Source organism: Oncorhynchus mykiss, chromosome 1 (genome assembly GCF_057628025.1).
Source record: "Oncorhynchus mykiss isolate SJ-2025 chromosome 1, ASM5762802v1, whole genome shotgun sequence".
NCBI classification, from domain to species: domain Eukaryota; kingdom Metazoa; phylum Chordata; class Actinopteri; order Salmoniformes; family Salmonidae; genus Oncorhynchus; species Oncorhynchus mykiss.
The window spans coordinates 24,710,270-24,736,898 of record NC_143022.1 but is presented as its reverse complement, the minus strand read 5'-3'; the positions used below and the strand labels follow the sequence as shown (position 1 = coordinate 24,736,898).

The window sequence follows — 26,629 nt, the reverse complement described above, 5'->3', positions numbered from 1 at the left end:
CTTACGCTCTCTTACACTCTCTCTCAATTCAATTCAATGGGCTTTATTGGCATGGGAAACATGTTTACAATGGAAAAGCAAATGAAATATACAACAAACAAAAGGGAAATAAACAAGGGAAATATTAGTGAATGTTACACTTCCCAAAAATGTCAAAGAGTATACAGTTGAAGTCGGAAGTTTATATAACCTTAGCCAAATACATTTAACCTCAGTTTTACACAATTCCTGACATTTAATCCTAGGAAAAATGTCCCTTGTTTTAGGTCATTTAGGATCACCACTTTATTTTAAGAATGTGAAATGTCAGAAAAATAGTAGAGAGAATGATTTATTTCAGCTATTATTTCTTTCATCACATTCCTAGTGGGTCAGAAGTTTACATACACTCAATTAGTAGTTGGTAGCATTAACTTTAAATTGTTTAACTTGGGTCAAATGTTTCGGGTAGCCTTCCACAAGCTTCCCACAATAAGTTGGGTGAATTTTGGCCCATTCCTCCTGACAGAGTTCATGTAACTGAGTCAGGTTTGTAGGCCTACTTGCTCGCACACTCTTTTTCAGTTTTGCCTACAAATTTTCTATAGGCTTGAGGTCAGCACTTTGTGATGGCCACTCCAATACCTTGACTTTGTTGTCCTTAAGCAATTTTCCACAACTTTGGAAATATGCTTGGGGTCATTGTCCATTTGGAAGACCCATTTGCGACCAAGCTTTAACTTCCTGACTGATGTCTTGAGATGTTGCTTCAATATAATTTTCCTTCCTTATGAAGCTATCTATTTTGTGAAGTGCACCAGTCCCTCCTGCAGCAAAGCACCCCCACAACATGATGCTGCCACCCCCGTGCTTCATGGTTGGGATGGTGTTCTTTGGCTTGCAAGCCTCCCCCTTTTTCCTCCAAACATAACGATGGTCATTATGGCCAAACAGTTCTATTTTTGTGTCATCAGACCAGGGGACATTTCTCCAAAAAGTAAGATCTTTGTCTCCATGTGCAGTTGCAAACCTTTAGTCTGGCTTTTTTTATGGCGGTTTTTGAGCAGGGGCTTCTTCCTTGCTGAGCGTCCTTTCAGGTTATGTCAATATTGGACATGTTTTACTGTGGATATAAATAGTTCTGTACCTGTTTCCTCCAGCATCTTTACAACGTCCTTTGCTGTTGTTCTGGGATTGATTTGCACTTTTCGCACCAAAATACGTTCATCTCTAGGAGACAGAACGTGTCTCCTTCCTGAGTGGTATGACGGCTGCATGGTCCCATGGTGTTTATACTTGTGTACTCTTGTTTGTACTGCTGAACTTGGTACCTTCAGGCATTTGGAAATTGCTCCCAGGGATGAACTAGACTTGTGGAAGTCTACATTTTTTTTTATGAGGTCTTGGATTATTTATTTTTATTTTCCCATGATGTCAAGCAAAGAGGCACTGAGTTTGAAGGTAGGCCTTGAAATACATCCACAGGTACACCTCCAATTGACTCAAATGATGTCAATTAGCCTATCAGAATCTTTTAAACCCATTACATAATTTTCTGGAATTTTCCAAGCTGTTTAAAGGCACAATCAACTTAGTGTATGTAAACTTCTGACCCACTGGAATTGTGATACAGTGAATTATAAGTGAAATAATCGGTCTGTAATCAATTGTTGGAAAAATTACTTGTGTCATGCACAAAGTAGATGTCCAACGCGACTTGCCAAAACTATAGTTTGTTAACAAGAAATTTGTGGAGGGGTTTAAAAACAAGTTTTAATGACTCCAACCTAAGCGTATGTAAACTTCCGACTTCAACTGTAGATATTTCAAATGTTTTATTATTGGCTATGTACTCTTGCTCTTGCTCTCTCTCTCCCCCCCTCTCTTCATCTCAGTCTCTCTCACTCTCGCTCTCTCATGCTCTCTTTCTACACCCCCCCTATCTCAAGCACTAATTTTCAGGGTGTAATTTAGGGTTGTCACAATACTACAATATATGATTGTCCATGACAACAAAGAAAACAGAAAGCAGACAAAACTCTTTGGTCTTTAAAGAAACCTACTGCATGTAAAATATTGTGTGCTATAGCTTGGAAAATAAACATGATTCTGGTTGACAACATAAGGCTGCTTGTTTCCAACATTAGGACTGTTTTCCTCAGGAAATATAGTCCGCTTCATGTGTTGTTTCCTTGCCACAATACCTCTGAGAATCGCAATACTGGTATTGTGACATCCCTAGTGTATTTTAGCTGAATTAACAGTGAATCAGAATATGATTGATTCTTTACATGAGCTCTGTATGCCACATTCACAGCCCTGGATTTGCAGATGGTTAGCTTCTAACAGATTGACCATAGATGTGGAGTTAAGTGGTGAGCACTTTTATGAGGTGTGATATTATTACTGCGTCTGGCCGCCATCGTTCAGAGTGGATGTGTCCACTCAACCAAAAGCCTGGAGACAAACCAATGTTCCTGTGGTCAGTAGCCACATCCTAGCAGCAGATTCAAATGTCAACAAAACACAATTTGTATGGTTGGCCTTCAAACTACTGAAAGTCTCTCTACTTGGAGTTGGTTTCCTTGGATGTGGATATATTTCATCCATGACAAGGAAGTGGTCCTCCACGGGAAAGATTGCAGAGATTCATAGAATGTTTCATCACATAATGTGCATGATTGCTTTCCAGCCGAGCGAGGAGAGAGGGGCTCTGACCCTAGTTATTCAGTGGCAGTGCACTGGTGCAACACAGCAAAGCCATTTGTTTTTGTTTGTGTTGTTCTTTATGAAGCCACATGCTCTTTGGTTTCCTAACCTTCCTGGTAATTACCAATCATCTCAACAGCCGCTTGGCTTGTCTGTTGGAAACGCCTTAAAACAGAGAATGTCAACAGCTGTGGTGATTAGTTAGACTAACTGATCGTCAAGTTCCCTTATTAGACCACATTGTTTCCTTCAGCTGGATACCAGAACAGGGTAATATGATGAGCGTTTGTTGCTCCTGCATTTACATTCATACTGAGTGGTGTTGGCCAACAGGGTGCAACACTATTCCCTCCATATCCAATGCATATTGATTCCCAGAGATTATGATGAGATCTGCAAACTCAGGTGGAAACTAATGTCTCTCTCTCTCTCTCTCTCACTCTTACGCTCTCTCTGTCTCTCTCTCTCTCTTTCTACAGCCCCTCTATCTCAAACACTCATTTTCAGGGTGTTTTTCTGAATATTTTCACAGAGACCCCCTGTGTTTGACCTTGAATTGCTAACAATGAGGAAATTGGCATGTACTCAGTGTATATAGTGTGTATTTTAGGGTTGTCACGATACTACGATATCTGATTGTCCATGGCAGTAAAGAAAACACAAAGCAGACTAAACTCTTCGGTCTTTCAAAAGAACCTACTGCATGTAAAATATTGTGTGCTATAGCTTGGAAAATAAACATGATTCTGGTTGACAGCATAGGGCTGCTTGTTTCCAACATTTTTCCGCAGGAAATGTAGTCCGCTTCATGTGTTGTTTCCTTGCCACAATACCTCTGAGCATCGCGATACTTGTATTGTGACATCCCTAGTGTATTTTAGCTGAATTAACAGTGAATCAGAATATGATTGATTCTTTACATGAGCTCTGTATGCCACATTCACAGCCCTGGATTTGCAGATGGTTAGCTTCTAACAGATTGACCATAGATGTGGAGTTAAGTGGTGGGCACTTTTATGAGGTGTGATATTATTACTGCGTCTGGCCGCCATCGTTCAGAGTGGATGTGTCCACTCAACCAAAAGCCTGGAGACAAACCAATGTTCCTGTGGTCAGTAGCCACATCCTAGCAGCATATTCAAAAGTCAACAAAACACCATTCATATGATTGGCCTTCAAACCACTCAGTCTCTACAGACAAACTTGAAAATACATGGGTACAGGGTGTAACTATAGAACATTGTGTGACTGTCCTGCGTCAGACATAGTAAAACAAGTGCAGGCTCCTGAACAAGGCTACATGGTGTAACTAAAACATTGTATTTTAATGTGTGGCACATGTCCGGACGCTGACACATTAAAGAAAGCATCTCTGTCATTCCTGATGCTCCTCTCCTCCTGTCTGTCCTCCCAACAGTCCCCCCCACCATCCTGAAGCTGGATGAGCCCGAGCGTCGCCATGAAACCTGCATAGAGTTCACGGTGCGTGGCAACCCCCTGCCCACCCTGCGCTGGTTCCACCGGGACAACGAGATCTCCCCCAGTGACTACATCCGCACTGAGATGGATACCTACCAGGACTACCTAGAGGGATGCCTCAACTTCAAGGACCCCACGCACCACAACAATGGCAACTACACTCTGGAGGCTAGCAACTTCCTAGGAGTCACCACCAAGACAGTGTATGGACACTTCCTCAACGCCCCGTTTCCAGACGGTAGGTAGATTATACTAGCTAAAGTAGCTATGCTGTATATAATAGTACAGATATACACTGCATAGTAGCTTCGTATCTGTGACCTTTCATTAGTCCAACATGATATTGCATGGATCAGTGGAATTGATGAAGCAGAGCTGAACACTGTTGAGAGTCACTGAGAACCAAGTTTTACTGACTTATTAACAGGGTCATTGATGAATATAGGACATTCGCTCTCTCTGTTAGACCTCTATTCATAAATGGGATTTATGTACACTGCTTGTCAAAAGTTTTAGAACACCTACTCATTCAAGGGTTTTTCTTTCTTTAGACTATTTTCTACATTGTAGAATAATAGTTAAGACATCAAAACTATGAAAAAACACATATGAAATCATGTAGTAACCAAAAAAGTGATAAAGGAATCAAAATATATTTATATTTGAGATTCTTCAAATGGCCACACTTTGCCTTGATCTTGGCATTCTCTCAACCAGCTTCACGAGGTAGTCACCTGAATGCATTTTAATTAACAGGTGTGACTTCTTAAATTAATTTGTGGAATTTCTTTCCTTAATGTTTTTGAGACAATTAGTTGTGTTGTGACAAAGTAGGGGGTATACAGAAGATAGCCCTATTTGGTAAAAGACCAAGTCCATATTATGGCAATTACAGCTCAAATAAGCAAAGAGAAATGACAGACAATCATTACTGTCAGTCAATCCGTAAAATTTCAAGAAGTCGCAAAAACCATCAAGCGCTATAATAAAACTGGCTCTTATGATGACTGCCACAGGAATAGAAGACCCAGAGTTACCTCTCCTGTCGAGGATATGTTCATTAGAGTTACCAGCCTCAGAAATTGCAGCCCAAATAAATGCTTCACAGAGTTCAAGTTACAGACACATCTCAACATCCACTGTTCATAGGATACTGTGGTAAACGGGCCTTCATGGTCGAATTGCTGCAAAGAAACCACTACTAAAGGACACCAATAAGAAGAAGAGACTTGCTTGAGCCAAGAAACACGAGCAATGGACATTAGACCGGTGGATATTTGTCCTTTGGTCTGGAGTCCAAATTTGAGATTTTTGGATCCAACCACCGTGTCATCGTGAGATGCAGTTTGGGGGAACGGATGATCTCTGCATGTGTATTTCCCACCGCAAAGCATGGAGGAGGAGGTGTGATGGTGTGGGGGTGCTTTGCTGATGACACTGTCAGTGATATATTTAGAATTCAAGGCACACTTAACCAGCATGGCTACCACAGCATTCCACAGCGATACTCCATCCCATCTGGTTTGAGCTTAGTGGGAGTATAATTTATAACAATGACCCAACACACCTCCAGGATGTGAAAGGGCTATTTTACCAAGAAGTAAGTGATGGAGTGCTGCATCAGATGACCTGGCCTCCACAGTCTCCCAACCTCAACCCAATTGAGATGGTTTGGGATGAGTTGGACCGCAGAGTGAAGGAAAAGCCGCAAACAAGTGCTCAGCATATGTGAGAACTCCTTGAAGACTGTTGGAAAAGCGTTTCAGGTGATGCTGGTTGAGAGAATGCCATTGAGTGTGCAAAGCTGTCATCAACGCAAAGGGTGGCTTTTTGAAGAATGTCAAATATAAAATATTTTTTGATTTGTTTACCACTTTTTTGGGTACTACATGATTCTATGTGAGTTATTTCATAATTTTGATGTCTTCACTATTATTCTACAATGTAGAAAATAGTAAAAATAAAAAAAAACCCTTGAATGAGTAGGTGTTCTAAAACGTTTGACCGGTAGTGTGGAGGTGAAGATACGATATTTTTGGTGACTTTGTGTTCTTTTTTATTTTAAATGCTTTATTTGTAGATTTTCAAATTCAAATTTCCTTCTCCCCCCTGCCCACCTCCCGACCCACCCTGCCATCGCGCCCACCCACCCTGTTAAGGCATCATACCAAGAGGGTACAAAAAAACAATAGCAATAAATAATAACAATAATAGTAATACAATGGTAATTACAACAGCACTGCTGACATTAAAACTGATCTCTATTAGCAGCTCCAACATTTGAACATCTTGGCCATGTTCTGTTATAATCTCCACCCGGCACAGCCAGAAGAGGACTGGCCACCCCTCATAGCTTGGTTAGTCTCTAGGTTTCTTCCTAGGTTCTGGCCTTTCTAGGGAGTTTTTCCTAGCCACCGTGCTTCTACACCTGCATTTCTTGCTGTTTGGGGGTTTAGGCTGGGATTCTGTACAGCACTTTGTGACATCAGCTGATGTAAGAAGGGCTTTATAAATGTATTTGATTTGATGATTTGGCTTATAACAGTGCCCCTGAATCCTGGTCCGGTGACCCAAAGTGGCACATCCCCGCCCCAGTATCCAACACACCCGACCCCAATCAAGGGCTGAGGAAAATGTGTTATCAACAAAAAAATACAGATCTTATGCCAGAATTCGAATGCAGATTTGCAATGCTGTGAAAGATGATTGGATGTTAACGGGAAGAAGCAGATTTCTTGGTAAAGGCTAAAGTGATTTCGGGATTGGGACCCGATTTTAAGGGATCTCACGATAATGGGATTCAACACATGGATGCCGAGGTTCAGAGGGAGTGGAGAGCACAGTAACGAGACGGGAGATGTTGAAAGGCTTGACTGTAACGCCATGACAGCCCAAGTTGGTCAGCTCAAGTGTAGAAACCTAGTAAACACATTTAGATATACACTACATGACCAAAAGTATGTGGACACCTGCTCAAACATCTCATTCCAAAATCATGGGCATTAATATGGAGTTGGTCCCCCCTTTGCTGCTGTAACAGCCTCCACTATTCTAGGAATGCTTTCCACTAGATGTTGTAACATTGCTGCGGGGACTTGCTTCCATTCAGCCACAAGAGCGTTAGTGAGGTCAGGCACTGATGTTGGGTGATTAGGCCTGGCTCACCATCGGCATTCCAATTAATTCCAAAGGGGCTCTGTGCTGGCCAGTCAAGTTCTTCCACACCGATCTCAACAAACCATTTCTGTATGGACCTCACTTTGTGCACGGGGGCATTGTCATGCTGTAACAGGAAGGGCCATCCCCAAACTGTTGCCACAAAGTTGGAAGCACAGAATCTTTAGAATGTCATTATATGCTGTAGTTTTAAGATGTCCTTTACCTGGAACTAAGGGGTCTAGCCCAAACCATGAAAATCAGCCCCAGACCATTATTCTTTATCCACCAAACTTTACAGTTGGCGCTATGCATTCGGGCAAGTAGCATTCTCCTGGCATCCGCCAAACCCAGATGCGTCAGTCGGACTGCCAGATGGTGAAGCATGATTCATCATTCCAGGGAACGCATTTCCACTGCTCCAGAGTACAATTGTGGCGAGCTTTACACCACTCCAGCCAATGCTTGGCATTGCGCATGGTGATCTTAGGCTTATGTGCGGCTGCTCTGCCATTTCATGAAGCTCCTGACGAACAGTTCTTGTGCTCAGTTTTGTTACAGAGGCAGTTTGGAACTCGATAGTGAGTGTTGCAACTGAGGACAGGTGATTTTTACGCACTACGCGCTTCAAGCCCTCACCGGTCCCCTTCTGTGAGCTTGTGTGGCCTACCACTCTGCAGCTGAGTCGTTGTTGCTCCTAGACGTTTCTACTTTACAATAACAGCATTTACAGTTAACCATGGCAGCTCTAACAGGGAAGAAATTTGACTAAATGACTTGTTGGATAGGTGGCATCCCATGACGGTGCCACGTTGAAAGTCACTGAGCTCTTCAGTAAGGTCATTCTACTGCCAATGTTTGTCTATGGAGATTGCATGGCTGTGTGCTCAATTTTTATACACCTGTCAGCAATGGCAGTGGCTGAAATAGCCAAATCCACAAATTTGAAGGGGTGTCCACATACTGTTGTGTATATATAGTGTATTTGCTGACCAGTCGTAAAGTAAAACATTTTCTTCTTTAAATATGCCCTGTTCAACCAATATACAGTACACATTGGTTGAATACATCACTGACGAATCATTTTCTGTCTTCTTTTCCTACAGATTATGGTGACTATGGTAAGTGATTTTATAAAACAGTCAACAAGAAGTAGTACCATAAGGCAAATAGTACCATGATATGCAAGAACCCGGAAGTCTCTAGCTGAATAAAACGTGATTTAAACGATTCTAGGGGGTTATGTTAAATTATTTATATTTTAAGACCATCAACAATAAATGTAGGTAACTGCCAAAATAAAGGATACACCAAGATAAAGTATCTTAATATGGCATTGGGCCATCACGAGCTACCAGAACACCTTGGCATATTCTACAACTGTCTGGAACTCTATTGGAGGGATGCAATACCATTCTTCCATGAGATAGTCCATCATTTTGGTGCTTTGTTGATGGTGGTGGAAAACGATGTCTCAGGCAACGTTCCAGAATCTTCCATAAGTGTTTAATTGGGTTGAGATCTGGTGACTGAGACGCACACATATATACATTCGTGGCCAAAAGTTTTGAGAATGACACAAATATTAATTTTCACAAGGTTTGCTGCTTCAGTGTCCTTAGATATTAGATATTTTTGTCAGATGTTAGTATGGAATACTGATGTAATTACAAGCATTTCATAAGTGTCAAAGGCTTTTATTGACAATTACATGAAGTTCAGGCCAAGAGTCAACATTTGCAGTGTTGACTCTTCTTTTTCAAGACCTCTGCAATCCACCCTGGCATGCTGTCAATTAACTTCTGAGCCACATCCTGACTGATGGCATCCCATTCTTGCATAATCAATGCTTGGAGTTTGTCAGAATTTGTGGGTTTTTGTTTGTCCATTCGCCTCTTGAGGATTGACCACAAGTTCTCAATTAGATTAAAGGTCTGGGGAGTTTCCTGGCTATGGACCAAAATATTGATGTTTCGTTCCACGAGCCACTTAGTTATACCTTTGCCTTATGGAAAGGCGGGACATCATGCGGGAAAAGGCATTGCTCATCACCAAACTGTTCCTGGATGGTTGGGAGTAGTTGCTCTCAGAGGATGTGTTGGTACCATTCTTTATTCATGGCTGTGTTCTTAGGCAAAATTGTGAGTGAGCCCACTCCCTTGACTGAGAAGCAACCCCACACATGAATGGTCTCAGGATGCCTTACTGTTGGCATGACACAGGACTGATGGTAGCGCTCACCTTGTCTTCTTCGGACAAGCTTTTTTCTGGATGCCCCAAACAACCGGAAAGGGGATTCATTAGAGAAAATGACTTTACCTCAGTCCTCAGCAGTCCAATCCCTGTACCTTTTGCAGAATATCAGTCTGTCACTGATGTTTTTCCTGGAAAGAAGTGGCTTCTTTGCTATCCTTCTTGACACCAGGCCATCCTCCAAAAGTCTTCGCCTCAATGTGCGTGCAGATGCACTCACACCTGCCTGCTGCCATTCCTGAGCAAGCTCTGTACTGGTGGTGCCCTGATCCCGCAGCTGAATCAACTTTAGGAGACGGTCCTGGCACTTGCTGGACTTTCTTGGGCGCCCTGAAGCCTTCTTCACAACAATTGAACCGCTCTCCTTGAAGTACTTAATGATCCGATAAATGGTTGATTTAGGTGCAATCTTACTGGCAGCAATATCCTTGCCTGTGAAGCCCTTTTTGTGCAAAGCAATGACGACGGCACGTGTTTCCTTGCAGGTAACAAAGGTTGACAGAGGAAGAACAATGATTCCAAGCACCATCCTCCTTTTGAAGCTTCCAGTCTGTTATTCGAACTCAATCAGCATGACAGAGTGATTTCCAGCCTTGTCCTCGTCAACATGTCAGCTGGTCCTTTTGTGGCAGGGCTGAAATGCAGTGGAAATGTTTTTTTGTGGATTCAGTTTATTTGCATGGAAAAGAGGGACTTTGCAATTAATCTGATCACCCTTCATAACATATGCCACTTGCCATCATACAAACCGAGGCAGCAGACTTGCAAATTCATATTTGTGTCATTCTCAAAAATGTTGGCCACAACTGTACACTTTAACCCTCCTTTGAGACCCCTCTTTCAAAGTCACTGAGGGCATTTTTATACATGACCATGAACATGATGGGATGTTAATTGCTTAATTAACTCAGAACCACACCTGTGTGGAAGCACCTGCTTTCAATAATCTTTGTATCCCTAATTTACTCAAATGAATCCTATATTTTGGCTGTTACCTGAAGTACAATGACATAAATAGTACCATGACATCTATTTAATAAACATAGTGACAAAATGGTAATGGGAGCTCACATTTGATTTAATTTAAATCTTCTGATATTTACTACCCTAATTCCAAACAGTTGTTCCTACCATACACTGCCTACATTTGCTGAGTAGGACTCAAGTTATAGCTAGACGCCTCTCTCGTTGAAGGACCAACAGGCTCTAGGAGGGCATTTTCATTTAGTCTTTAATCTGTTCTAATTTAGGAGTTAAATGTAGAGGCACGCACAACCACTGATCTTCATCCCCAGGCCCTCAAATTGACATCATGCCAGAGCTTCATTGGGATATTCCATGCATAATAAATCCTGAATGCGGTCGTGAGAGAGTGACAGATTGTTACTGTCAGGGCTGGAAATGATGTTGGATGAGTGTACTTGGTGGTAGGAAGGCAGGGAGAGGAAGAGGGCAGGCAGAACAGGACAGATGGGTTTGTCAGATACACTCAGCACAGTTCTGTTCTATTCTTTTCCGCTCCCCTACACTCCACCACACCGAGGCCTGTTAGCAGAGAGCATGATGGGAGGGAAACCCAAGGGAATTAGTGTCTCCATAGAAGTGGATACAGATGAGGAGAGACTAGAAAAGGTCTCAGTTTATTAGAAATGGAAGCAGAGCTGTGAAGGGCAACAACCCAACTAACACTACACAGTTTGTAAAGCATTAACCATAACATTAGTTAGCTGCATGGATTGTGGGTCTGTGCTGTAATTCTTTCATCTGATACATACTGTAACTCAGGGTTGGACATAAAAGTATGTGAAAATGTTTATTGTTGGACATAAAAGACTGTGAAAACACCAGCAAATCAATTTTTTTTTTGGGGGGGGGGATCTGTTTGCACGCATAATACACTGAGTGTACAAAACATTAAAAACACCTTCCTAATATTGAGTTGTACCCCAACCTTTTGCCCTAAGAACAGCCTTAATAAGTTGGGATGGACTCTACAAGGTGTCGAAAGCGTTCCACAGGGATGCTGGCCCATGTTGACTCCAATGCTTCCCACAGTTGTATCAAGTTGGCTGGATGTCCTTTGGTTGGTGGACCATTCTTGATACACACAGGAAACTGTTGAGTGTGCAAAACCCAGCAGTGTTGCAGTTCTTGACACAAACCGGTGCGCCTGACACATACTATCATACCCTGTTCAATGGCACTTACATCTTCTGTCTTGCCCATTCACCCTCTAAATGGCACATATGCACAATCCATGTCTCAAGGCTAAAAAACAATTATTTATCCTGTCTCCTCCACTTTATCTACACTGATTGTGACATCATAAGGATCATAGCTTTCACCTGGATTCACCTGGTCAGTCTGTCATAGAAAAAGCAGGTGTTTTTAATGTTTTGTACACTCAGTGTATTTGATTGTATACACATGTAAGCAAAATTTGAAATGGGCTGAATGGCCCATGGCTGAATATAGTTGATGATCTCTGCTGTAGGCCATACCCACCCTTCTCCCCTGCCATCACGGATTACAACTCTGAATGTTAATCACCATGCCTATGGCTTGTTCAGAATTTTAGTGTAGACTGCATGTTATGTTTCAGGATGTACTATACAGAACATACCAACTCAAGGTTGTCAGTCAGTACTTTCATAAATAGGACCAATGTGTTCTTTGTTCTTCTTCACAGGGACTCCTACGCCAACCATCACAGTAACACACAGGCCTGAGGAGGACAAGTTCGGGGTGAGTTTGAGAACATGGTGGTGCTGTACTAAGTGGCTGTTTAAAACCTAGTGTAGCTACAGCCTGCATACAGCACATGAACATCTTCTTTTTCCTGGGAACAACAACAAAAAGGAGGCTTTAGTTTGAGCTATTTTAATCGGTTTATTTTCCTTTATTTTTCACTCCCTTGCCTTGTAGCTCCCTCCTATCTGCCTTTTCCCTTGTGGCCACTGTGTTTAACAACTTCTTAAGAATGTAATTTCGACTCATCTTTGTGCTGTAATTGGTACAGGTTAGTGTTTTTTTCATCAGGAATCTTGATCTGGAAGAAGCTCTGCAGAGTGGTCACTAGCTGGCACAGCCAGAAGTAATACAATCTGATTTTAACCTTAACCACACTGTTAACCATAATGTCTATCCCTGACCTTAAATGAAGACCTAAAAGCACATTTTTGTTTTTATCAAATTTGACAATATAGCCAATTTTGACTTTTGAGCTGGCCTATTTAAGGGGAAATCGCTCAGTTCTGCCTCCAGGACAAGAAGACTCATGACAATAAACATCAGCCTGCATAATTGACTGGATGGAGATGATTTGCTCATTTTAAGGTTTTAATGGGGAAGAGAGCATTGACATGGGAAGAGAGAAGACTTCCACTTCATTTCGTGCATCTCCTCTTTGATTTATCTTTGTATTGTTTTTTTGCCAGTGGAGAATGGCACATAGAGGCATTGTTAATGTGCAGAGAGTGCCCTAACAGTTTTTTGTTGTTGAAGTAACTTATGTAAACCTCAATAGTCTACTGCACCTTACCATATGGTAAAATGCATTCCCTTTAATTTTCAGTAGTACATTGCACTACTAATCAAATTTTCACAAACCCTGCATTCAGGCTTTATGCCTGTTGGCTATTCTGTACTTAAGGTAGACATCTTCATTGTGAGATCTACTCTCACTAAACCCTGTCTTGTCCTGCTCCAGGTGTCTATTGCTGTCGGCCTGGCTGGATTTGCCTGTGTCCTTCTTGTTGTCCTGTTTGTTCTCATCAACAAATATGGACGGCGGTCAAAGTTTGGAATGAAAGGTAAGAAACACTAAGTGCTCTTCTGAAAGGAAGTTAGAATAATTTAGACCTTGTTTTTTTAGATATCACCTCACCTGTAAAAATAGAAATTATACTGGCTTTGTGCTTCTGTATCCCTTTCATGCCAAATACCTTGTTGTGTTATATTTCTATGCCATACCTAGTCCACTTTCACATGCAGTATGTATGTATGCAGCACACAGCAGTAACATTACACTCAAAAGGTGCTATCTAGAACCAAAAAGGTTATTCGGCTGTCCCCATAGGATAACCCTTTGATAAACCATTTTGGTTCCATGTAGAACCTTTTCCACAGAGGGTTCTACATGGAATCCAAAATAGTTCTACCTGGAGCCAAAAAGGGTTATACATGGGACCAAAAAAGGGTTACACATGGGACCAAAAAAGGGTTATCCATGGGGACAGCTGCAGAACCCTTTTGGAACCCTTTTTTCTAGAATGTACCTATACTTTATCTACTGCTTGTGTTGTATGTGGACAGGCAGGCGGAGGTGGAGGTGACACTCACCATACTGCAGATTTGATCACTGTGAAGATGAGTTTTCAGGAGTGTCAGTTATGCCAACCAATTCCAAATATGGCACAGTGCAGCCTAAGCGTATATTTTTGAGTCATGTCCAAGCACTACTTATCACTGTCTTCTTGTGGCTGATGCAGCTGGTTCCGCTGCATGTCATGTTAGACTTGGTGCTCTCTGTGACGGATGCAGTAGTAGTAAACACCTCTCTCTCAGCTTCATGCCCTGTCCCTTCTCCTGGAACAGCACTGTCTCAGGGATGGCTGTGCTGCTGTTAGAAACTGTATGACTGTGTTTACAGTGTTTCAGCTAACACATGCCGGCTTTGGCTGATGACTGTGCATTGCCTGTGTAGACATAGCTTAGGAGGATGTGGGCCAGTGGTGTCAAACACATTTTTCCCCGGGGGCCGCATTCGGTCTTCAAAGAGGTCCGGAGCGCCGCACGGAAATGTGTTATTTTTCCTCTGCATCAGAAATTTGCAAAAAATTGTCCTCTATTCATAATTTTGGGAATTTCTGATGCTCCCTGGCGGTCTTGTTTTCATTTGGGGGATTCTTAGCGAGCTGGACACAGTCAAGAATTTGTATAAATGTAGGTCCAATATCGTTTCTATACAGTTTCCATTTTTATTTCAGTCACTCTATTGAGGTCGTCCCCCTGTCGTCCCCAATATTTATTTTAGTGTATTATATACATTGAACTAAAACATAAACGCAACATGAGACAATTTCAAAGATCTTACTGAGTTACAAGGAAATCCGTAAATTCAGTAAGACTTAATCTATGGATTTCACATGACTGGGAATACAGATATGCATCTGTTGGCCACAGATGCCTTCAAAAAAAGGTAGGGGGTGGATCAGAACCAGTCTATCTGTTGTAACCATAATTTGCCTCATGAAGCGTGACACATCTCATTTGCATAGAGTTGATCAGACTGTTGATTGTGTCCTGTGGCATGTTATCCCACTCTTCTTCAGTGGGTGTGCAAAGTTGCTGGATATTGGTGGGAACTGGAACACTTTGTTGTACACGTCTTTTCAGAGCATCCCAAACATGCTCAATGGGTCTGGTGGGTCAATTGGTCATGTCTGGTGAGTATGCAGGCCATGAAAGAACTGGGACATTATCAGCTTCCAGGAATTATGTACAGATCCTTGTGACATGGGGCCGTGATTTATCATGCTGAAACATGAGGTGATGGCGGCAGATGAATGGCATGACAATGGGCCTCAGGATCTCATATCTCTGTGCATTCAAATTGCCATCGATAAAAAGCAATTGTGTACGTTGTCCGTAGCATATGCCTGCCCATACCATAACCCCACCACCACAGTTGAAACCGGGATTCATCGGTGAAGAGCACACTTCTCCAGCGTGCCCATGGCCATCAAATGTGAGCATTTGCCCACTGAAGTCGGTTACGACACCAAACTGCAGACAGGTCTAGACCCTGGTGAGGACAACGACCATGCAGATGAGCTTCCCTGAGATGAACTTCCCTGAGATGGTTTCCGACAGTTTTGCACACCTGTATTTGGGGAATTTCTCCCATTCTTCCCTGCAGATCCTCTCAAGCTCTGTCAGGTTGGATGGGGAGCATCGATGCACAGCTATTTTCAGGTCTTTCAAGAGATCGGGTTCAAGGACATTCAGAGACCTGTCCTGAAGCCTCTCCTGCATTGTCTTGGCTGTGTTCTTAGGGTCGTTGTCCTGTTGGAATGTGAACCTTCGTCTGAGGTCCTGAGCGCTCTAGAGCAGGTTTTCTTCAAGGATCTCTCTGTACTTTGCTCCATTCATCTTTCCTTCAATTCTGACTGGTTTCCCAGTCCCTGTCTCTGGAAAACACCTCCACGCTTCACCGTAGGGATGGTGCAGGGTTTCCTCCAGATGTCATGCTTAGCATTCAAGCCAAAGAGCTCAATCTTGATTTCATCAGACCAGGGAATCTTGTATCTCATGGTCCTGGAGTCGTTTAGGTGCCTTTTTCCAAGCTGGCTGTCCATTGGCTCTTACTGAGGAGTGGCTTTCGTCTGATTGATTGAGGCCACTGTGTTCTTGGGGACCTTCAATGTTGCAGAAATGTTTTGGTACCCTTCCCTAGATCTATGCCTTGACACAATTCCTTCGACCTCATGGCTTGGTTTTTGCTCTGAAATGCATTGTCAACTGTGGGACCTTATATAGATAGGTGTGTGCCTTTTCAAATCATGTCCAATCAATTGAATTTACCACAGGTGGACTTCAATAAAGTTGTAGAATCATCTCAAGGATTAGCAATGGAAACAGCATGCACCTGAGCTCAATTTCGAGTCTCATAGCAAAGGGTCTGAATACTTATGTAAATAAGGTATTTCAGTTTTTTCTTATCTCTAAAAACCTGTTTTCGCTTTGTCTTTATTTGGTATTATGCATTTTAGAATAAGGCTGTATTGTAACAAAATGTGGGAAAAGGCAAGGGGTCTGAAAAATGTCTTAATGCACTTCAGAAAGTATTCACACCCCTTCCACATGGTGTTCTGTTACAGCCTGGGTTTGAATGACTACCTCATCTCTGTACCCCACACATACAATTATCTGTAAGGTCCCTCAGTCGAGCAGTTAATTTCAAACACAATTTCAACCACAAAGACCAGCGAGGTTTTCCACTGCCTCTCAAAGAAGGACATCTATTGGTAGATGGGTAAAAAATAAATAAAAAGCAGACAATGAATGTCCGTTTGATCATGATGAAGTTATTAATTATTTGGATGTGACTAAAAAGATATAGGCGTCTTTCCTAATTCAGTTGCTGGTGAGGAAGCAAACTGCTCAGGGATTTAACCATGAGGCCAATATTGACTTTAAACCAGTTACAGAGTTGAATGGCTGTGATAAGAGAGAACTGATGATGGATCAAGAACATTGTAGTTACTCCACAGTACTAACCTAATTGACAGAGTGAAAAGAAGAAAGCTTGTAGAGTTTACAAATATTCCAAAACATCCTGTTTGCAACAAGGCACTAAGGTAATACAAAAAGATGTGGCAAAGCAATTCACTTTTTGTCCTGAATACAAACTGTTTTGTTTAGAGCAAATCCAATTCAACACATTACTGAGTACCACTCTCCTTATGTTCTGGCATAATGTAATGGGTATCCTTGTAATCGTTAAGGATTGTGGAGTTTTTCAGGATAAAAAATTAATGAATAGGAGCTAAACACAGGCAAAATTCTAGAGGAAAACCTGGCTGAGTCTACTTTTCACTCAAAACGGGAATGAATTCACCTTTCAGCATGACAATAGCCTAAAACACAAGGCCAAATCTACACTGGAGTTGCTTACCAAGAAGACAGTGAATGTTCCTGAGTGGCTGAGTTACAGTTTTGACTTAAATCTACTTTAAAATCTATGGCAAGACCTGAAAATGGTTGTCTAAAAATGATCAACAACCAATTTGACATGGCTGGAATAACATCTACACATCTAAATTGAAAATGTTTCAGTATGCTTTAATAAATAAATAATAAATACATTCCACCAGAAAAAGTAGTCAGGAAAAAAGTCTCGTTGTTAGACTGGTTGCTACAGTATGCAACAACCACAGGCTAGATAGCAAGCTTACATTAAATGTATGAAAAAAAACAAGCATTAGCACCACTTCTAGAGTGACTAACACATAACGATTATTTATTCATGTTTATCTGAATGTTGCCATTTATTGTGCACAAGCAATTTTTTTTCTCTCCATGTTATCGTTTGTTGTTGGCTTGCCCATGTTATCGTTTGTTGTTGGCTTGCCCATGTTATCGTTTGTTGTTGGCTTGCCCATGTTATCGTTTGTTGTTGGCTTGCCCATGTTGTCGTTTGTTGTTGGCTTGCCCATGTTATCGTTTGTTGTTAGCTTGCCCATGTTGTCGTTTGTTGTTGGCTTGCCCATGTTATCGTTTGTTGTTGGCTTGCCCATGTTGTCGTTTGTGGTTGGCTTGCCCATGTTGTCGTTTGTGGTTGGCTTGCCCATGTTGTCGTTTGTTGTTGGCTTGCCCATGTTGTCGTTTGTTGGCTACACGCTGCTGGAAATGGATGCCGTTCATTTAACTGGGGGAGCTGCTGCTGCATTGTCAGAGAGAATAGTGCTCCACCGCTTCCAGATTTGTCCTCCAGTAACTTTGAAGAGAGGTTTCGAATCTGTGTCCTCTGACAGACAGTATTTATCGAACCTCTATTTCTCGTGCCTCTGTCATCTGACAGTTTCTGGATCATGGTGGTTCGAAGGCAGTGGTTTGTGTAAATCTGCAACGGGCTGGCTATTTTGCAGATCTTTGGCAGCGTTTTTGTGTGGCGCTCTTGTGTACCTGAAACATCATACAATAACGTTAGCTAATAGTTAGACCTACATACAGTTGTAGTCGAAAGTTTACATACACTTTGGTTGGAGTCATTAAAACTTGTTTTTCAACCACTCCACAAATGTCTTGTAAACAAACTATAGTTTTGGAAAATCGGTTAGGTCATCTACTTTGTGCATGACACAAGTATTTTTTTCCACAAATTGTTTACAGACAGATTATTTCACTTATAATTCACTGTATCACAATTCCAGTGGGTCAGAAGTTTACATGCACTAAGTTGACTGTGCCTTTAAACAGCTTGGAAACTTCCAGAAAATGATGTCATGGCTTTAGAACCTTCTGATAGGCTAATTGACATAATTTGAGTCAATTGGAGTTGTACCTGTGGAAGTATTTCAAGGCATAACTTCAAACTTAGTGCCTCTTTGCTTGACATCATGGGAAAATCAAAAGAAATCATCCAAGGCCTCAGAAAACAAATTTTAGACCTCCACAAGTCTGGTTCATCCTTGGGAGCAATTTCCAAATGCCTGAAGGTACCACATTCATCTGTACAAAGAATAGTATGCAAGTATAAACACCATGGGACCACGCAGCCGCCATACCACTCAGGAAGGAGACGCATTCTGTCTCCTAGAGATGAATGTATTTTAGTGCAAAAAGTGCAAATCGATCCCAGAACAACAGCAAAGGACCTTGTGAAGATGCTGTAGGCAACATGTACAAAAGTATCTATATCCACAGTAAAACAAATATTGACATATATCGACATAACCTGAAAGGCCACTCAGCAAGGAAGAAGCCACTGCTTCAAAACCGCCATAAAAAGCCAGACTACGGTTTGTAACTACACATGGGGACAAAGATCGTACTTTTTGGAGAAATGTCCTCTTGTCTGATGAAGCAAAAATGGAACTGTTTGGAGGAAAAAGGGGGAGGCTTGCAAGCCAAAGAACACCATCCCAACTGTGAAACACGGGGGTGGCAGCATCATGTTGTGGGGGTGCTTTGCTGCAGGAGGAACTGGTGCACTTCACAAAATAGGTGGCATCATGAGGAGGGAAAACGATGTGGATAAATTGAAGCAACATCTCAAGACATCAGTCGGGAAGTTAAAGCTTGGTCGCAAATGGGTCTTCCAAATGGACAATGACCCCTAGCATACTTCCAAAGTTGTGGCGCTACCCATCCCTGTTGCGGGATCATTTTCGTCAGCAACCGCTGAATAGCATAGCGCCACATTCCAATAATATTACAAAAAAATATTCATATTCATGAACTCACAAGTGCAATATTGCAAAACACAGTTTAGCCATTTGTTAATCCACCTGTCGTTTTGAAATGATGCTTTACAACGAAAGCAATCCAAGCGTTTGTGTAAGTTTATTGATAGCATAGCATTATGTACACTTAGTATCAGGAAGCTTGGTCACGAAAATCAGAAAAGCAATCAGGTTAACCATTTACCTTTGATCTTCGGATGTTTTCACTCACGAGACTCCCAGTTACACAACAAATGCTCCTTTTGTTCCATAAAGATTATTTTTAAACCCAAAATGCCTCCGTTTGTTTGTCGCGTTATGTTCAGAAATCCACAGGAAAGAGAGTTCACGACAACGCAGACGGAATTTCCAAATAGTCTCCATAATGTCCACAGAAACATGTCAAACGTTTTTTGTAATCATTCCTCAGGTTGTTTTTAAAATATATATTCGATAATATCAACCGAGTGTGTAGCTTTTTCAATAACACCGGGTGGAACAATGGCCGCTTTACTCTGTAGCGCAAAACTCACTCTGAGAGCCCCCACCGATCCACTTAAGCAATGTGATCTTTCACGCTCATTCTTCAAAATAAAAGCCTGAAACTATGTCTAAAGTCTGTTTACACCTTAGGGAAGCCATAGAAAAATGAATATGGTTGATATCCCTTTAAATGGAGGATAGGCATGCATAGGAACAGAAGGGTTTAAAAATAAGAGGCACTTCCTGATTAAATTTTCCTCAGGTTTTCGCCTGCAATATCAGTCCTGTTATACTCACAGACAATATTTTTACAGTTTTGGAAACTTTAGAGTGTTTTCTATCCTAATCTGACAATTATATGCATATTCTAGTTTCTGGGGCTGAGAAATAGGCAGTTTCAAATGGGTACGTTTTTTAGCCAAACGAAAATACTGCCCCCTACACGCAAAAGGTTAAGGACCACAAAGTCAAGTTATTGGAGTGGCCATCACAAAGCCCTGACCTCATCCTATAGAAAATGTGTGGGCAGAACTGAAAAAGCATGTGTGCGCAACGAGGCCTACAATCCTGACTCAGTTACACCAGCTCTGTCAGGAGGAATGGGCCAAAATTCACCCAACTTATTGTGGGAAGCTTGTGGAAGGCTAGCCAAAACGAATGTCCCAAGGTAAACAATTTACCTTGAGTGTATGTAAACTTCTGACCCACTGGGAATGTGATGAAAGAAATACAATCTGAAATAAATCATTCTCTCTACTATTATGCTGCCATTTCACATTCTTAAAATAAAGTGATGATCCTAACTGACCTAAGACAGGGAATTTTTTCAAGGATTAAATGTCAGGAATTGTGAAAATTATTTTAAAAATACGTTTGGCTAAGGTGTATGTAAACTTCAGACTGTAGATACCAGTTACAGTGCCTTGCGAAAGTATTCGGCCCCCTTGAACTTTGCAACCTTTTGCCACATTTCAGGCTTCAAACATAAAGATATAAAACTGTATTTTTTTGTGAAGAATCAATAACAAGTGGGACACAATCATGAAGTGGAACGACATTTATTGGATATTTCAAACTTTTTTAACAAATCAAAAACTGAAAAATTGGGCGTGCAAAATTATTCAGCCCCTTTACTTTCAGTGCAGCAAACTCTCTCCAGAAGTTCAGTGAGGATCTCTGAATGATCCAATGTTGACCTAAATGACTAATGATGATAAATACAATCCACCTGTGTGTAATCAAGTCTCCGTATAAATGCACCTGCACTGTGATAGTCTCAGAGGTCCGTCAAAAGCGCAGAGAGCATCATGAAGAACAAGGAACACACCAGGCAGGTCCGAGATACTGTTGTGAAGAAGTTTAAAGCCGGATTTGGATACAAAAAGATTTCCCAAGCTTTAAACATCCCAAGGAGCACTGTGCAAGCGATAATATTGAAATGGAAGGAGTATCAGACCACTGCAAATCTACCAAGACCTGGCCGTCCCTCTAAACTTTCAACTCATACAAGGAGAAGACTGATCAGAGATGCAGCCAAGAGGCCCATGATCACTATGGATGAACTGCAGAGATCTGCAGCTGAGGTGGGAGACTCTGTCCATAGGACAACAATCAGTCGTATATTGCACAAATCTGGCCTTTATGGAAGAGTGGCAAGAAGAAAGCCATTTCTTAAAGATATCCATAAAAAGTGTAGTTTAAAGTTTGCCACAAGCCACCTGGGAGACACACCAAACATGTGGAAGAAGGTGCTCTGGTCAGATGAAACCAAAATTGAACTTTTTGGCAACAATGCAAAACGTTATGTTTGGCGTAAAAGCAACACAGCTGAACACACCATCCCCACTGTCAAACATGGTGGTGGCAGCATCATGGTTTGGGCCTGCTTTTCTTCAGCAGGGACAGGGAAGATGGTTAAAATTGATGGGAAGATGGATGGAGCCAAATACAGGACCATTCTGGAAGAAAACCTGATGGAGTCTGCAAAAGACCTGAGACTGGGACGGAGATTTGTCTTCCAACAAGACAATGATCCAAAACATAAAGCAAAATCTACAATGGAATGGTTCAAAAATAAACATATCCAGGTGTTAGAATGGCCAAGTCAAAGTCCAGACCTGAATCCAATTGAGAATCTGTGGAAAGAACTGAAAACTGCTGTTCACAAATGCTCTCCATCCAACCTCATTGAGCTCAAGCTGTTTTGCAAGGAGGAATGGGAAAAAAAATGTAGTCTCTCGATGTGCAAAACTGATAGAGACATACCCCAAGCGACTTACAGCTGTAATCGCAGCAAAAGGTGGCGCTACAAAGTATTAACTTAAGGGGGCTGAATAATTTTGCACGCCCAATTTTTCAGTTTTTGATTTGTTAAAAAAGTTTGAAATATCCAATAAATGTCGTTCCACTTCATGATTGTGTCCCACTTGTTGTTGATTCTTCACAAAAAAAATACAGTTTTATATCTTTATGTTTGAAGCCTGAAATGTGGCAAAAGGTCGCAAAGTTCAAGGGGGCCGAATACTTTCGCAAGGCACTGTATATTGTCAGGGTACATTAAAATGATTTAGCTAGCTAACAGTTACATACCATACCTAGCCGTTCAGCTTTATCACTGCCCCTCTTCCCTCAACTTTTTAATTACGCCTTGTTGGTCGTTGTGAATTCGTTGTCCTTCTGTATACTCCATGCCAAACTGACAGGGAAGGTCGTTGATTTGTCGGTTCAAACCAGCTCAGACCAGAGTCCAGCGTAGCTGCTAATCCCATATTCTTTGGCATTCATGTTTCTCACTGAACCATACAATCCCGTAGAATGATGTTCAACTCCATTTTTGTTCTATTCCCAAACTCACAATGCATCCCTTTTTCTGCACACCAGTCAGTGAATCGGGTAAGTGCCCACTTTGTTTGTTTCACAATGTTCTTTTCGTTTCGGTTTCTCTCAAGTTAATCTAAACGTTTATTTTGTACATGGGCATGTCAAACTACTGTTGATGTAGCCATTTTATCGAGGTGAAAAGTCATAGTCATGGTATACGGTCTCACATAAACACGGCTAAATGCTGTTTTAGCCAATCAGTATCCAGGATCCAAACTACCGGTTTATATATTTGTGTGTGTGTTGTTTTTTAATGTATTTCTTTAAAAAAAAATGAAACCACCCACGAGCCAGATTGTACCCCCGGCCCAGGGGCAGTATGTTTGACACCCCTGATTTAGACAATCTCTCTGTCTCTCTTTTTCTGCTTTATTGTTAGATGGAGGATAGGTTTCACAAGGGCGCTTTAAAAACACTTACTACAGATGACATTTGTGTGCAAGAATGTACCAATTATGGAATTGCTGCCACAAACACACACACATCAAAAGGATGTTCAAGGCATTGCTTCTTACTGTCTGGAGGCCTGTAGCATTGTCATTTGTTTTTCATCGTCAAGTGGAACTCTAATTTACAATGAGTATACCAAACATTAGGAACACCTTCCTAATATTGAGCTCAGAACAACCTCAATTTGTCCAGGCATGGATCCTACAAGGTGTCGAGTGTGTTCAGCAGGGATGCTGACCCATGTTGACTCCAGTGCTTCCCACAGTTGTATCAAGTTAGCTTAATGTCCTTTGAGTTTTGGACCAGTCTTGATACATATGGGAATCTGTTGAGCGTGAAAAACCCAGCAGCGTTGCGGTTCTTGACACAAACCGGTGTACCTGGAACCTACTACCATACCCCGTTCAAAGGCACTTAAATATTTTGTCTTGTCACTTCTTTAACCTGTCTCCTACCCTTCATCTACACTGATTGAAGTGGATTTAACAAGTGACATCAATAAGGGATCATTCACCTGGTCAGTCTATGTCATGGAAAGAGCAGGTTTTCTTAATGTTTAGTACACTCAGTTCTCAATTTCTAGTTTAGATTATTTGTGTATTGTATTTGTGAGACATTCTACTACACTGTTGGAGCTAGAGACATAAGCATTTCACTGCACCTTCCATAACACCTCCAAATCTGTGTACGCGAACAATAATCTTTGATTTGATTTGGAAAGTAATCAGTCCCTGTATCTGATGTTAACAACATTAGAATGCCCCCAGGCCTCCCTATGAAGCCTGTAGTCCTCTAATGAATGCATATACCGCTGGCTGACTGCTTGCCTTGGCACTTTGCCATCTCCACATCGACTTTCTCCATTTCACTCCTGTCCCACAGGGGGCTCTTTTCTCCTCCTCCTGGCTCTATCCCCACATCTCTTCTCTTCCTCCACCCCCTTTCCCTTCTGTGCTTCTTCTCCCTCTGTTTGACAAACAACAGAAAGTGCTCTCAATCCTTTTTAACCAAGTTAATTAAAAGCAGATTAAGTTGATAACATCATCGGATGTGGAATAAAAAAAAAGAAAGAAGAAATGGGGGAGGAAGAGAGTGAGATAGTTGCAGGCAGAGTGCTGGCGGGCTGACGGTAACGGTACTGCAGGAGGGAGGGAGCAGCCGGTTTCGATTGCTTTACTCTCCCAGCTGTTTACATGCAGACACACAATGTCTCCTAGTTCCGCTGCTCTGCATGCATCCCCAGGCCTCGTTCTCTCTCACACAGATACATCCTGGCTTGGGTGTTATTTACGTTTAATGGTTTATCTGATTGGGAGTCCTCATATGTCCTCGGTTAGCTGTGAGACGTGACTGCCACCATCCAGCACCACGCCACTCCCCCGTGTGAATGCAGGGTATTAGAGAAAGGAAGGCAGGAACAGAATCAGCCATTCTCCCTGAGTCTCTGAGCATGTCTGGCATGTAATTCTGGCTGATTGGCATGTGACAGTAAGACTTCAAGGAGAGCCACGAAGCTCACAAATGCTTTGGCATGTTTTTTTATACTCTGCCTGAATAAGGGCCTTTGGAATGCCGATTGACTTCAGGATGAGAATAGTCTAGCCATAAAAAGCCTCCATTGTGTCTCCCTTGAGAAGAGTATTTTTTTCATTCATCCTTTTTCCCTCCAAACATCAGTCTTTTCTGTTCCGGGATCCTGCCAAGTGTGTTGAGGAATCCTGTTTGTGGACAAAGTATTGAGACTTTATTTTATTATTTTGGTAGCAGTCCAGCTGAATAAATAATAGTTGTTTGTATGAATTGAAGTGGAAATAACCGTAATCTAGTCCTGTGGCGACTGAAAGGTCATCCCGGAGGAGCAGCTGAAAGCTCAGCTAATACAGCCCCTAAACAACACTGTTTTATAAATGAGGCCTTTGTTGCAGGTTCTGTAGCATCTGTTGATGGCCGTGTTTCTATGCCCAGAATTTATAAAGAGGTACAGCAGCAATCTCTATTTGGTCTCCACATGTTCTCTGTGTCTAGCTGGGTGGCTGGCATTAGCTAAAAGGCAGGTTTGGTGTGAGCTGCGTGTCCATGCCATCTCAGTGTTATCAGGACACCCTGTGCATGGCAATGTTAGACCAGGGCTTACAGTATTTAAACCACCCTCTCCTCTGTAGTGATTCTTATTCCACAGCAGCAGTGGTTCTCGCTCTAGTGTTAAACTTTCTCTGAGGGCTCACTGTGAGATCCCATTATTTATATCTTAAATCTGACTGCAGGACTTTCACTCAGATAGGACAGGACTTTTTCTCCCTCTTACTTCAGAGAAGAAAGTTGTGTGCTTGCTGCACCGATGTGCTAGACGCTGGAGCAAACCCACAAACAGCTTAGTCCTCTATCCCATCTCACCTTTATGGGATAAATATGACAAGGCCATTTTCCTAGGGACGTTTGTTTTACTGTCCCACTCATGACTTAACCAAGAGCATCGTTCATCAATCAGACAGCCGTCCTGTAACTGACTTCACGGCTACTACAATATACACTGCTCAAAAAAATAAAGGGAACACTAAAATAACACATCCTAGATCTGAATGAATGAAATATTATTATTAAATACTTATTTCTTTACATAATTGAATGTGCTGACAACAAAATCACGCAAAAATTATCAATGGAAATCAAATTTATCAACCCATGGTGGTCTGGATTTGGAGTCACACTCAAAATTAAAGTGGAAAACCACACTACAGGCTGATCCAACTTTGATGTAATGTCCTTAAAACAAGTCAAAATGAGGCTCAGTAGTGTGTGTGGCCTCAACATGCCTGTATGACCTCCCTACAACGCCTGGGCATGCTCCTGATGAGGTGGCAGATGGTCTCCTGAAGGATCTCCTCCCAGACCTGGACTAAAGCATCCGCCAACTCCTGGACAGTCTGTGGTGCAAGCGGATGGAGGATAGAGCGAGACATGATGTCCCAGATGTGCTCAATTGGATTCAGGTCTGGGGAACGGGCGGGCCAGTCCATAACATCAATGCCTTCCTCTTGCAGGAACTGCTGACACACTCCAGCCACATGAGGTCTAGCATTGTCTTGCATTAGGAGGAACCCAGGGCCAACCGCACCAGCATATGGTCTCACAAGGGGTCTGAGGAGCTCATCTCGGTACCTAATGGCAGTCAGGCTACCTCTGGCGAGCACATGGAGGGCTGTGCGGTCCCCCAAAGAAATGCCACCCCACACCATGACTGACCCACCGCTAAACCGGTCATGGAGTATGTTGCAGGCAGCAGAATGTTCTCC

The 26,629-nt window shown here is 42.0% G+C and overlaps 1 protein-coding gene across 2 annotated transcripts in view; it reads left to right on the top strand.

The window, feature by feature from the left end:
- LOC110510575 (NT-3 growth factor receptor) overlaps nt 1–26,629 on the top strand; it is a 307,800-nt gene that overhangs the window by 183,119 nt on the left and 98,052 nt on the right. For both annotated transcript variants that reach the window (XM_021592045.3, XM_021591958.3), the window contains exons 8-11: nt 4,106–4,405; nt 8,430–8,444; nt 12,266–12,321; nt 13,286–13,388. In XM_021592045.3, the coding sequence (XP_021447720.1) occupies nt 4,106–4,405; nt 8,430–8,444; nt 12,266–12,321; nt 13,286–13,388 (474 nt within the window). The remainder of the gene's footprint in view (nt 1–4,105; nt 4,406–8,429; nt 8,445–12,265; nt 12,322–13,285; nt 13,389–26,629) is intronic.